Here is a 13546-nt window from a genome sequence, read left to right on the forward strand (position 1 = left end):
TTTGGAAGGAAATAGAACAAAAGAGGTGGACAATTATACTGGTTTTCCATCATCGAATATTTCTTACTTTCAGTTTGCCGTTTTGTCCATCTTTATCAAAATGCATTGAAATGTCTCATTAAAAGGACTTATTTACAGCAAACACAACACTATAAAACACGCATTTGACTACGTATTAATTTGTTCATGATCCAAAACTTATCTGGGATTTTTTTTTTTTTCATCAACAAGTGCCCAAAAGAACAATTGTCATTTTGCAGGAGTGACTTGACAGTTTTTTAGGCTGCCACTAAAAAGAATGTGGCGCGCTAGAGGGCCAAGTCCAAATATCTGTCCATATTTGATAAACCTTTAAAGAACTTGCACCCATTCAAGCTTCAACTAAAACAAAACAAACCCCCCAAAAGGCCGGGCTAACATCACAACCTTGATTTGCTTCATGAGGACACTGTAGCTAGGCCAGTCGAGGCCTCCGCTTTGCTGGAGATTTCCGAGACAAACGTGACGAGGCTTTGCTTTAGCAGGCTGCAGGAGGCCCACTTTGCGGGCTTCCAAGTGTCCGTGCTTTCCCCGCATGAAAGCTTCAAACTTTTTCCTCGGCACACAAAAAAAAGTCAAATCGAAAAGCTTCTTTTGGAGATTTTATTCTTTTTTACACAAAACATGGTCTTTCTTCCGTTAACACGAAAACCTGCAAGAGAAACAAACAAAAGAGCAGTTTGTTATTTTACACGTAAAAAAAAAAAACCTAAATGTGACGTTTCATTTGTTCCAAGCTTCTAACTCGGCGTAAGTGTTTCAAAACACTCTTCATCACTGAGAAGTAAAATGTCGTCAAACTCACGCTACATACCGCACCTGAACATTATGAAATAATTGCTTCATCAATTCATTGGAAATATTTTTTTTTGTAAAATGATTCATTTTACAAACTCTCTCTCTCTCTCCCTCTCCCTCTCTCCCTCTCCCTCCGAGACTATTTGGATGCAATTTTGCCGGCGCGGGCTGACCAGCTTGCGGCAGGCGGGATTGCGGACCTCTTAGGCGGTGGGCACAGGGGCGCCCGCCTGGGGCATGACGGGCACGTCGGGCTTGGCGCCCTTCTGCTCCGAGATGGGCGTGGTGGGCAGCGGCTCGTCTTTGGGCTCCACGATGCTGACGTGGTCGGGGAGGGGCTTCTTGGGGCCGATCTTGCCGCTGGGGTCCCACGGCAGCATGATCTTCACCTTGATGCCCAGCACGCCTGCACAACCACGCGCGCAAAAGCTGTGGACAAACGCGTCTCTTTTGCCCAGACGCCCGCGTCCATCTACTCACCCTGCCTGAGCAGAACGTGGCGGACGGCCGTGTCCACGTAGTAGTTGACGGGGTCCCCGCTGTGGATCATGAGTCCGTCCACAAACTTCATGGACTTTGCTCGCTGTCCCCTCAGCTTGCCCGACACCACCACCTCGCAGCCCTTGGCGCCGCTTTCCATGATGAACCTCAGCACGCCGTAACAGGCCCTGGAACGGCACACCGCCGTCAATTGCAACACTTCATTTGGAGCGCCGTCAAAACAGGGAAACGGCCTTTTGCCACGCTTTGTGGTTCTGCTCGCTTTGGCCATGTGGGGGCACTATGACAGACAGACAGACGGCTAGACCGTTCATCCAGCCTTCAGCTCCTCTCATCGGTGCAGCAGTAATAATTAGCCGTGGTTCGCAGAGGATACGGAAGACATGCCGATGAGTTTTGCTTCGTGGTCTGTCGACGTGGGTTCTAGTGACGTTTGTGTTCTGATGTGCGTTGCTTCGGGACCAACACCGCCACCACAAAGATGTCGATTGTTAGCATTATGGAGTTTCACATTGTATGTTAGCATTCAGCGAGCTGAAGCAATGTGGCTGCTTGAAATGCACGAGGCGTCGGTCTGTTGTATTTGCCAGTAAACGTCCGCCGCAAGTGAAGCGAGTTGAAGCACACGCCGCCATACAGGACGCCTGTCGCCAAGTTGAAGCTCGCAAGTCAAAGAAGATAAGAAATATAAATACCAAAATCATGGTAAATGGCAAATGAGCTGTCACTTATATAGCGCTTTTCTACCATGGCTACTCAAAGCGCTTTACACTGTACCTCTTCTACCTACTGATGACGCAGCATCAGGAGCAACTGGGGGTTCAGTATCTTGCTCAAGGATACTTGGACACGGTCGCAATGGCCGGGGATCGATCCCACAACCTGCGGGTTGGGAAACGACCACTCTACCACTGAGTCATGCCGCCCTGCATCAAGCGCTCCTATCTCGAAATACACATTGGGGCACCGGTAATGTCAAGGCAGCAGTGTGGTGCAATTTCAACTGATGCTTTTCTCCGCGTTCGTCCCTCTCAGACAAATGCCTCAGCGTCTTCAGCAGGAAAGCAACTTTGTCATGCCGCAGGAAGTCGAAGCAGAAGCGCAGAACGCGATCTGAAGCGGCCGCCTCGCGGCTAACAAAGTCGGCATCCGACTCGTCATCGAATCTTCACCGAGGGACAAACGCCATTAGGTGCTGGCGACACGGTACCTACGCAAGCCACGGCGCTGACCGCGGATTTAAAACAAGACAAATCCCCCAACGCTTAGCCCGCTAAACATAAGCGCATACAAACGTGGCGCACATTTTTGACAGCGACTGCAACAGGCTGCAAGTGTGAAGGCGCATAGATGAAACGGGCTCTTGCTTGACGCAGCCACAAAATTGCGAACCCGACCACTCAAAGTGAACTTCCAGGGTTAGGGTTGTATCAAGTATCAAGCGTCCTGGAAGGCGGCGTTTCCCGACCTTGAGCTACGACGCTCGTCTCAAATGTCGCCAAGTACGGGAGAGCGATGGAGCACTTTTACAATGCCTTGCTCACATTCGTTTTGCATAATACAGTGCCGACGCAAGTCAGGTGCAGTCAAGTGTCAAGTGCAGGTGCGATTATATCCATTTGGGGTCAACCATCCTCACGTTGCACACTGGACGGCAAACGATATATGATATCATCCAGAGCATGAGATTTGATCAATCGCCGGCCAAACCACTGAGCGGCCGCAAACCTAACGGGGCCACTGGTTACGTCGCCGTGCGTCCGGCCGGGCTCACCTGCGCACGGCCAAACCTCCCAGCAGCTTGTAGCGCAGAGACTCGGCCTGAGCGATGGCGCACAGCCCGCGGGTGGCCACCTTCTCAGCGTACAACTGCAAAACAAAAACAACACAACAACATGAGCGCATGACGGCGCAGGCGCACACGCCGGTGTTGGGACGCGGGACGAGCCCCGCCACCGCCACCGCCCCCCTCAGACAAATGCCTCAGAGTCGTCAAAGGCAAAGCCGGGCCGATCGGCGGCGCTCCGAGACGAGCGCAGAACGCGGACATCGAGCGGAGGGCCGCCGACACGGGCCCGTCTTTTCTGTCTCGTCATCGCGTCATCACCGGAGGGACACGTGGGGCAGGGCCGCACGACGGATGCAATTTTCCCGGCCGCTAGATAACAAGCCAGCGCGTCTTGCTGAGTCATGTCGCACGGGATCAACATCCCTCGTCTGGACTTTGTGCGCGGACTCTGCAATTGTCACATTTACTCAATTACATTTTCTAAATCTATTCTAGTTGTCCAAAATGTCATTGTGCGCTGACAGCTGTTTACAAGTTTGTTGAGAAGTAGTGCAATAAAATGTCAGATTTTGTTCTGTTTCCTGACATACTGAATAGTTGTGATGTGCATACTGCTGCAAAACAGTGGTGCTGCTCGTTTTGGGCCTTCGCGGTGCAGCCCTTTGCTGCGCGCTGCCCCAAGTCCAAGTCAAGTCCAACTGACCTCCACGCTGCCCTCGGGGAAGCCGAACCTCTTCTGCACCACGGCCGTCAGCTCTCGGATGCGGCGGCCTTTCTCTCCCAGGACATTCTGGGTCCTGGGACACACACAGGAAGAAAGTGCAGTCGTCGCCAATGATACAGCAGCACTTCTGGAAACATTAGGCGCTTGGACAGAAGCAAATTCTAAAATTGCCTTTTGAAGGACTTATCCCAGTTTATTGATCTGGTAAGCTGAGGTGCCAGTTTGCCCTCATTACCACTCAGGAACATTCTGGATATTTGGCCATTCGCCAAAACAACCACACATCACCGGAAAGACTCCAAACAGCAATCCTATTTCCTTGATAGGTTTATTCCATTTTCTTTCAGCACCTAGGAAGCTGCATCAAGAGCAGAAAAGCTCTCAGCGATTTTGTCCCTCTCAGACAAATGCCTCAGCGTCTTCAGCAGGAAAAAGGACTGTGTTGCCAGGGAGCAGCCGAAGCAGGAACGCAGAACGCGGTCTGAAACGGCCGCCCCGCAGCATACAAAGTCCAGATCCGACTCGTCATCGTATCTTCATCGAGGGGCAACGCCGCATTTCACTTTCAGCTTCCTTTTTATTGCTTTGGCCTGAGCGCATAACAGCAAATACTTGAGTTTTTCAGGGGATGACGGAGGATAACAAAAACAGGTCCGGAGAGATGTGTTAAAGTGCTGACCTCTACATGATTTTTTGCTCGAAACTAAAATCTCTTCAGTTCTTATGGCATTGTACAGGCAAAAACGGCCCTTTCGGGCATTCCTCGTTTTTGTGACATTGTTCATAGTGGCAGACATTTAAAAGGACACTAAACTGAAGAAAACAAGGTGGTCTAATCGTTTAATTTTTTTTTTTTTTTTTTACCAAGACCGCTTCCCTTGTGATTGACCAAGTAGCGCGACTACAAACCAACATGGGGCTGCGCACCAATTCTGTTTGTACGGGTGCCGTCCACCGCCACAAAAGGCTTTGGGGCTCCATTTGCATTGAAACGAGCGCTGACCTGGTGGCGAGGATGATAATCTCGGTCCTGGTCGGGGTGACACGCACCTCCACGCCAGAGTAGCCGTCCTCGGCCAGCTCGCGAGTCAGAAACTCGTTGAGCTCCGCCTTGAAGATCCCGTCTGAGACGAACTGCGGACAAACAAATGCAGATTCATTTGCTGGATGATAGGCCCGTATTTCAACGAGTCACAAATTGACATCACGCCGCCCGCTAGATAAAAAAAATACATACACTGTATACATAAAAAAAATTCCTAAATACATTACAATGGGTATCAATTATACGAGATTTTCGGTCCCTATCCCCCACGGTTCCTTTAAGTTTATAAATATTCAGCAGATTTAAAAACATGGCAACTTTTGGGAATTTACCACCGGAAGGGAATGATCCTTGTATTGCTGAACTGGTCGTTAAGACATCCGCCCGGTCACCTTTAACGTCGCGTTGACACACTTTGTAGCCATTAAGGCGAAACAACGATCACAAGATCATGTGTAGTTCAACTTGAGCTTGTAGCGTCAAATAAGATCAGTATCTCCAAATGAAACATTTCAGCCCCACGGTCCGATTTCGTCCCAAAGAGGCACAACTCCCAAACTGAACAATATCAGACCCCCCCACCCCAAAAAAAGGGAAAAAAAACAAACTAAACTAAACAAAAGCCAGGCAGACAAAGTGTCCTTTTGGGCTCTTTTCTTGCTTTGGTTCGGTGTCCGGCACATCATGTCAACACCACGGCGCCGCCATGTTCGCCAGCCGCTAGCAAGCAGCGACGACGCCGGCAGCATCCCGAGCAATCCTGAGCGAGTAGACGCTGGCTACACGTTGAGATGTGACGGCGGACACAAACACGCCTGAGGCCATCGGTGCGCACGGCCATTTCGACACAAAAAGCTCCCAGTGAGCGATAAAGCGACACTTACTTTCCTCTTCTTCGAGATCTGCACCGACATCTTCTTACAGGCCGTAGACAGGAAAGGACGACCTCACGATGCGGAAATGAATTTATACAACATTTAATCACTTCCTCTGACGTCATATCCATAAGATGTTTGGAATTTGTAGTTTTGTTTGAGCGCGCGCCATTAGTCCAAACTTGCAGGAAAGAAAGACAAAGACGCAGCAAAATGTAACTTCAAACGAAAGACTACCCGTAATAATATTAAACAACCGCTTCATTTAAGATTAATAACAATAACTGTTGTATTGTATTGTATTTTGAAGCCGTAACCATTACGCTAGAATCACATTGAAAATAAAAATAAATAAATAAGCAGTGGCGAATACTTTACACCGCGACCAACCTATCGCACCGGAGTCACCCGCGATAAAGCCTCCCGAAAATCTGAAGTATTGGCGAGTATGACTCGCCATCTTAAGACAAATGTTTTGGGGCCTTCCAAACAGCTTTTTACGATAAAAATACTATACTATTAAATTGACATTACGGCGACCAATGGTATTATCAGTGTCAGTCACCGTCTCAAAACGAGTCTTTCGAGTTCTTTTTACAATTTTAGAAAGTTCACATTTTGGGACATAAATGTCCACAAGATGGCGGCACTTTTCTCTGCTCCTCTTTGAGTTAAAGGGATACTGAAGGGTTTGTAAGTGTGACTTCCTTCAAAGTAGTAAAAAGTTCCGCATTTTTCGTTGTAATGAATTGAAAAATATGGTGACTTTTCATTTCATAACTTTACAAAGGATTTTTAAAAAAGTAGCCTTTCTGCCATATTTATGAAACGCATGAGCATGCATGGACATCAATGCTTTGGGCGCCTTTTAGTTTGAAATCGGCCCTATGGTGCGCTCCACTGCAATACACAAGATGAACACACAAGATGGCTGTGGTGGCTGGCTCGACTTCGATCTTTTCCACTGAAATTGTTCAATTCAGTTCATTCCTCAAGAGCGGGTTAACCACTGAGCCATCCTCGCCGCCACCAATATTTTCTAAGAACGTGACATGAAACTGACTTCCACTTCGGGACACGACTTCGAAATGGTGGCCAGCTGCTGCCTTCCAAATCCGAATTCCAACCCAATCTGTTGGGTCCAAATAATGAACCCAAAGTTGGGTACCCCATTTTTCACCAAAAATCCACAGCTACCCAACGGTTGGCAAAACAAGACAGTATCTTCAGTGGGTATTGTGACGTGAGTTGTGTGCGCCCATCCCAAGACTGCGCTCGCACACCAAAGCTCCAAAAATCTGCACGTACAACACACACACACACGCAGATGAGCGACCCCCCCCCCGGCGAGGCTGCACCATCCCCCACTCTCCCAGGCTCCCTCCATGGAGGAGCATTAGCATACAGATGTTAGCCTGAAAAGGGAAAGCAGTGCAGCACAAAACGGATGGGGGGGTAGGGGTCACAGGGATGGCCCCTTGGCCTTTTTAGGGACCCCCTCCCACCCTACATACACACACACACACACACACACACACTGAATGGTAAGTAGCCACAGGGGTTGTGGGAGTTTGTCCTCCAAGTTTTTGTCTTTTAGTAACACACAGCCTCAGTTAAATGCCAACACACATGCGCACGCACAAACAAACGCACGCACACACACACACACACACACACACACACACAAGTCCGCCCATAGACATGACTAGACTACATGTTGCACACAAAGCAAATTCAACCTTGTGTTTTTATTCTGTTGTGCTATTTTACTTTATTAAAAGCATGCAAGATTCTTTTTTGGAACACACGAATGACATTTCCAATACTTTTCACCTTGATGGGATGGATGGAAATCAGTCACAAGTATCCCCTCAACTACATTGCACGTGTGTGTGTGTGTGTGTGGGTGTGTGTGTGTGTGTGTGTGTGTGTGTGTGTGTCTTTGTCAGAGCATCTGTTACCCAAACATTCTTCTCAATGTCAATCACCACAAACGAACAAATGGCAACATATCACAATCTCAACGCAGAGAAAATGGAATGCTAATAAATTTCCCTAGAGTTGACAAGCTGCACGTGAGAACGATTTGCACTAAGATGTCCTGTCGTTCACTTTTATTTTGAAAGATGGGCATGTCAAGTCAAGCTTGTGTGCTTTCATAAATGTGTATTCTTACAAAGTAAAAGTGACATTTAATCAATCATTAAAAATTGACAGTCTTGATTCAATCTTCAAAACAAAAGGGACTGAAGCAGTATTTTTTCTTCCTGAGGAGCTTTTATTTTGAAAGAACTATAAACAACAATATATTAAGATAAACCACTAAAAACATGTAAATAACGGCTCTTAAATATTGTGCGAGAGATCATCAAGCATCGAAACTCAAAATAACAAATGCTTTACTTTGGAGGAAACAAAAGAAATAAATAGCACTTCATTTAGGAGAAAAGTACAGATTAACATCAGCAGACAGGTTGCGTTGCTCCTTGGCCGACAAAACAGAAAATCATTTGATTTCCACATTTACCTGCCAATCACAGGGTGAGTGCGCTATCCCGTTTGCAGTCCCAAAAATAAGATATGTATTTTTAAAAAGTACAAAACATTCATTTAAAAGAATACAGTGATTCCTGCAGCTCAGGGATCGGGCCAGATATACGCATATTGGCGCCTGTAGAAAAGCACGGAAGAGGATTAGGGCCAGTGGGGGCAAACAAATTCCCCCCGCCTATTTTTTTTTAAGTCAGAATTCTGAGAATAAAGTCAGTATTCTCACTTTTCAGAATTCCCACTTTAAAGTCAGACTTCTGCGAATAAAGTCAGAATTCTGACTTTAAAGTGAGAATTTAAAGTCGGAATTCTGACTTTAAAGTGAGAATTCTGAGAATAAAGTCAGAATCCTGAAATAAAAGTGAGAATCTTACCAACCTTATTTCTTCCCCCCACCGGCCCTACTGCTCTTCTGTAGAAAAGCATTGAAAATAAAAGCTTTTTTTTTTTTTTCAAAGCATTGAAAAATGTCGATTTTTTAAACCCAAGCAATTTTTGTGGGCATAGTTCCCAGTGGTTGAAATCATTAAAAAAAACCTTCAAAAAGATTGAAAAGACTTCATTGACGAGGTGAAATTTGCGTGTGCCAAACTGCGAGTATAGGTGAGGGTTCACCGTCACTATCAGCAGGTAGCAAGCGGCAGAGTTCTTCACAGGCACAAAAGCGACCAAAATGCATCAGCGTGCAAGGCTTCGTCCTCATCGTCGTCATCCCCCAAAAATGTTACGCTCCGGACGAGCGGCTAGGCTAATGTTAGCATTGCTTTGGGAGCGACGCGTGCGCTAAGCTGACTCGGGTTCAGCGTCCCTCCTTCCATGGGACTGGTCGCCAGCCAATGGCTGACAAACAAACGGACTGGCGGTCGGTCAATGGCAGAACACAGAAAGACAAAGACTGGACCGGTCGCTGGTCAATGCCAGCAGGGCACACACACACACGAAATGGACTGGTTGCCAGTCAACATTAGCCTGCGTGTAGACAATCAGCAGGCTGGTCAATGTCAGTGCACATATACTCCAATCCCGCGAATAACAGTCATTTTTGGGGGGAAAAAAAGAGCACAAATCGAGGTGGCGGGGTGGGGGGCTTATACTGGGGACTTCTTTTTTTCACACTGTTTGGTTGTAAAAAGAAAAATACGATCACTGAGTTACTGTGCATTTCACAAAAGGGCTTTTGAAGGATTGCACGCGGGTGCCCGTTATTCACAGGATTTGACGGTGGCTGAGCAAACATCACAAACATGGAGACAAACGGTGGACTGGTCTCCGGTCAAGGCCAGGAGCCGTACGGAGCGGCCGTGCAGGTACACAACAGTATACGAGAAAACAAAGAGAAAAGCGTGAGCGGCACGGCACGACGGCCGCTGCGATCGACGCGCACAAAATGAGCTCGACGTCAAGGCAGCGCTTTGGAGAGCGCGCCAGCGGAAAGGTGCGCCCCGCCCCGGTCTACTCGTCCGCGACCGACAGGCGGCTGAAGATGGGCAGCCGGCGGCCCTCGCAGCCCGGCGACTCGCTGCCGCCGGAAGCCGAGCCCGGGGAGCGAGACGAGGCGTAGCCCTCCTCGGACAGCGAGTCGGCCGAGGGGCGGCGCCGGAGGCCGGGGGGGGCCAGGAGGGCGGCCGGCACCTTGGGAGGGGCGCGGTAGGGCAGGCGCTTGGAGGCGCATCCGCCCGCGCCGGGGAAGCTGAGCGCCGAGTTGGCGGCGGCTGCCGACTCGCATTCGCCGGCGGTCGAGAGACCAAGAGCAGAATCGGTGTCATCGGCAGAGAAAACAAAAGCCGACTTCATGTTGTCGTCAGAGTTGGCGGCAAAAAACACGAGAGCAGGGTTGGCGTCTTCTCCGGACAAACTGTAGGGGCAAGGGCGGAGAAGCCCGGGCTCCGGGAAGAGCGGCGAGAGGAGCCGCGGGCTCCCCGAGGGCGACGCGGACGAGGGCCGGGCCCGGCGCGGCGACGGGGGCCGCGGGCGCTCGGCGGCCGCGAAGCCGGCGAAGCTGAGGCTGTGGCGCAGAGGGGGCGGCCGCGGCTCGGAGCGGGCTCGCAGCAACTCCTCGGCGTTGTGGATGAAGTGGCAGCGGGAGCCGTACGGGCAGAAGCCGACGGTGTGGAAGGTGCGGCACGGCTCCGTCTTGTACTTGGGGTGGCGGCTCAGTCCCCGCAGCTCGTCCGGGCCGTGCGCAAACTGGCACTTGGCGCCGTACTTGCAGGCGCCGCTCTCCTCAAAGGTGCGGCACAGCTCCGTCTTGTAGCGCGCGGATAGGCGGGGCGAGGTCGGCGCCGGGCCGGAGGCCCCGTTGCCAACGCGGAGCCCCGGCGGAGGCCGGGCGGGCCGAGGCCGGGCGGGCGGAGACGGCGGCGGCGGCGGCGGCGGCGAGGCCTCCTCGTCCGCGGGGACGCCGCCCTCGATCATACTGGCCGAGCGGTCCGTCCTGAAGGGAATGCGGCTGAGCACCGAGCGAGGGAGCCGGCTCTCCCGCTGCCACTGAGCCACTGAGCCCCCCGGGCCGTCGCTCAACTTGGAGTCGGGGAGCGCGACGGGGCAGAGGGAACGGCGCCGCCGGAATCCGCCGGCTCCGAGCGCAGGCCACAGGCTCGCCGCCGCCGCCGCCGCCGTCGCCTCCGGGCCGGCAAAGCTCTGACGGCGAAGGAAGAACAAGACGGCGTAAGGCCTTTCGCAGACACATTCGGTGCAAGCAACTTCACATTAAAAGGAGGACTTTTTCCATCATCGTTTAGAGACTTTTTTTGTTGCGTTTAAAAACCCATTCACAACCATTGACGGCTATCGACGGCAAAGGTCCATTTTGGCCGGAATTTCAGCCCGTCAAACAGCTGATCTTTGTTTCATCAAATTAAGACACTTGCAAACCGTACTTTGGAAAACCACGATTGACGTTTTGGCAGATTTTCGGACCGATGTCACGAACCAAATAGAAAAAAAGCAGCATTAAACAAAACAATCCTGAATCAAACGCAAATAAGTGAGGGATGGGTGAAAAAATGCAGTTCATCTGGAGATTTGGCCAATAGCGGGGGACAGGTGAACCAGAAAATTCACATCAAATTGATGCGCATTACACTTGTAATTGCCATGCTGGGGAAAACAAAAAAGAAAATAAAGATCGTGTGATGAATCGGGGGATTGAAGAAAAAGACCGCAAAACAAGACACGGTTGGTTTCCCCCAAGAGCTGAAAAACAACAAAAATACCCACAAACCACTTGCCCCCAGGCCCCCCACCCGCACCTCCCAGCCCCAAAAGTTTGAATTGATTTTGAATGAAGATGACGAATTTTTCTTCTGACAAACAGACAATTTGTGCTCAGCTATGCCATTGTAGTAGTTGCACTGTTGGGATTGTGAGGCATACACCTTTTGGCTGCTATACGCACGTTTTTCTTGACTTGATCCGAAGCAAACGTGACTTTTTTCCCCTCCCCAAAATGACTCATTTTAAGATTGACGTTTTCTTCAGAGAGAGCTAGCCAGCGTACAAGGAATCCGTCCCACAGAATACGTTTATCTTCTTGTCAAGGTTGCAAAGGATTTGCTTGCAAAATTCGACTGTATTCTCCCAAAATCCCCCAGAATTTGTCATAACAGGTTGGGGGGGGGGGGGGGGGGTTGCTCCAAAAGCATATAACTTTGTTCTTGACTTTCCCCAGACGAACGACGTTTTTGTTCTTGTTTCTTATTGGAAAAACACGGCAATGAATTAGCTATGTTAGGATGTGTTTTTTCTTTTCCTCTCTTCTCAACTGCGATGACATTTTGGCTAACGCTTTGTAGCGGGCTTGACTCTGAACGCTTCCTTCCTTCGCATCATTTCTGCTTTTTGTTGCTGGGCCAGAAGAAAAAGGCTGCCCGTCGGCTGCCCGTCGGCTGCCCGTCGGCTGCCCGTCGGCTGCCCGTCGGCTGCCCGTCGGCTGCCCGTCGGCTGCCCGTCGGCTGCCCGTCGGCTGCCCGTCGGCTGTTGGTCTCACCTGCGGCCAGAACTCCCGGTCCACTTCCACGAAGGGTGTGAGGAAGTCGGACGGCATGTTTGCCAAGACGCCCGGGCGCCCGATCCACGTCAGGAGGTCGGGAAGGTCTCCCACGCGTCTCCTCTTCGGGGGGGAGCACAGAGTGGAGGGTCCTGGTCCGGGTCCTACACCTGGTCCTGGTCCTGGTCCTCGTCCCGGTCCTAGTCCTGGTCCTGGTCCCGAACGGGGGCGGCTGGCGGCAGCACACACCACGCCACGCGTTTGAGGACGGGACCTGAGTTCCTCCACCATCTGCTGGAATCTGTTTAAATAGCGGGGGGCGGGGGGGTGGGAGTTGTTTTCCTCCTGGCCAACCCCCGCCCGCCCATCCGCAGCCCCTCTGGGCGCAAAGCTGCCAATTGTGTCCAGCTGGCTTTTTTCCCCCCCTCATCCCGTCTAAGTTCCGCTCAGTTCCAACTTCAGCCCTTGAACTAAATGAACTTTACATGAAGTTCAGATCAGCCTAAGACAACCACAATTGTGCCATTCTTAACATTCAATTCAAAAAAAAACCCACCAAAACGCAAATTCCATAAGAATTGAATAATAACTTACTAAAAATGTGAAAGTATCTTTTTTGTCATGAATCTCACTGGGTGGGCAGCTTGTCAATTTCTGGGCTCCGCCCCTGCTTGGCGTGCACGTGCGTTTGATAGTTTGAGTCAAACGTGTCTGTTAGCAGAGGTAAGCCTTCCGTCAGACTGCCGGACCGACGCGCGCTTCGGCTCACGATTGATGAATGATGGGACGCCTTTCCAAAAACGACGGTGACTGAATACGTGGCGACCGAGTTTCGTCCGTCAGTGTAATGGTCACCAACCGCGTTTTGCTGAGGTGATTTTTTGGGGGTAGTAGGGGGACCGACTGACGGAGTTCCGACAAAGTAACTAACTTAAGGACTTAACCGACCTATACGGACTGACGATTACAATTGGGTCGGACTCGAAAAATGACGGCCTGACGAACGACAGACGGGTAGCCGGGCCCGCTGCCGGGTGACGAACGGGCAAAAGGGAGTCAAACGCCCGCCTCTGTCTGTTAGCGGGTTTTGTGCGCGTCTATTTCTGCCTGCGTGTGTTTGAGTGCGTGCGTGCGGGAGTGGGCGTGAGCGTGTGTCACCCTGACAACTCGTCTGACAATTTCTTTGGCCTCAACTCGCTGCTTTCGGTTGGCCAGTTGGATTTGAAACCACAGAACA

At 50.5% G+C, this 13546-nt stretch overlaps 2 protein-coding genes and 2 non-coding genes across 4 annotated transcripts; all 4 read right to left on the reverse strand.

Annotated features, from left to right (window-relative positions):
* Positions 1-628: 628 nt before the first annotated feature.
* rps3 (ribosomal protein S3) lies at positions 629-5903 on the reverse strand. Its single transcript, XM_086036308.1, has 7 exons — positions 5781-5903; positions 4855-4985; positions 3831-3924; positions 3113-3207; positions 1318-1505; positions 1038-1243; positions 629-691 (listed from the first exon to the last, which is right to left on the reverse strand). Exons 1-6 carry the CDS (start codon positions 5808-5810, stop codon positions 1041-1043), a joined length of 741 nt encoding a protein of 246 aa, XP_085892434.1. The 5' UTR covers positions 5811-5903; the 3' UTR covers positions 629-691; positions 1038-1040.
* LOC147144238 (small nucleolar RNA SNORD15) lies at positions 2365-2515 on the reverse strand. The gene has a single exon (XR_015087661.1). It is a non-coding gene; the product is annotated as a small nucleolar RNA SNORD15 (small nucleolar RNA).
* On the reverse strand, positions 4246-4396 carry LOC147144239 (small nucleolar RNA SNORD15). The gene has a single exon (XR_015087660.1). It is a non-coding gene; the product is annotated as a small nucleolar RNA SNORD15 (small nucleolar RNA).
* A 3484-nt stretch (positions 5904-9387) lies between the features above and the next one.
* Positions 9388-12600, reverse strand: LOC147144240 (uncharacterized). The gene is made up of 2 exons (XM_086036018.1): positions 12107-12600; positions 9388-10995 (listed from the first exon to the last, which is right to left on the reverse strand). Exons 1-2 carry the CDS (start codon positions 12598-12600, stop codon positions 9774-9776), a joined length of 1716 nt encoding a protein of 571 aa, XP_085892144.1. The 3' UTR covers positions 9388-9773.
* Positions 12601-13546: the final 946 nt, after the last annotated feature.

Source organism: Filicampus tigris, chromosome 7, assembly GCF_054856515.1.
Source record: "Filicampus tigris isolate MCC_2025a chromosome 7, RoL_Ftig_1.0, whole genome shotgun sequence".
Lineage (NCBI taxonomy): Eukaryota > Metazoa > Chordata > Actinopteri > Syngnathiformes > Syngnathidae > Filicampus > Filicampus tigris.

What these genes read in the sequence shown, in the direction of transcription:
- rps3 (XM_086036308.1), bottom strand. Translation starts at nt 5,810, where the DNA reads ATGTCGGTGCAGATCTCGAAGAAGAGGAAA. An exon ending in AGATCTCGAAGAAGAGGAAA is followed by an intron (nt 4,986 to 5,780) that starts GTAAGTGTCGCT and finishes GTTTGTCCGCAG; the next exon opens with TTCGTCTCAGACGGGATCTT. An exon ending in TCCCCGAGGGCAGCGTGGAG is followed by an intron (nt 3,208 to 3,830) that starts GTCAGTTGGACT and finishes TTTGTTTTGCAG; the next exon opens with TTGTACGCTGAGAAGGTGGC.
- LOC147144240 (XM_086036018.1), bottom strand. Translation starts at nt 12,600, where the DNA reads ATGGTGGAGGAACTCAGGTCCCGTCCTCAAACGCGTGGCGTGGTGTGT. An exon ending in AGTCAAGCCCGCTACAAAGC is followed by an intron (nt 10,996 to 12,106) that starts GTTAGCCAAAAT and finishes TGTCTGCGAAAG; the next exon opens with GCCTTACGCCGTCTTGTTCT.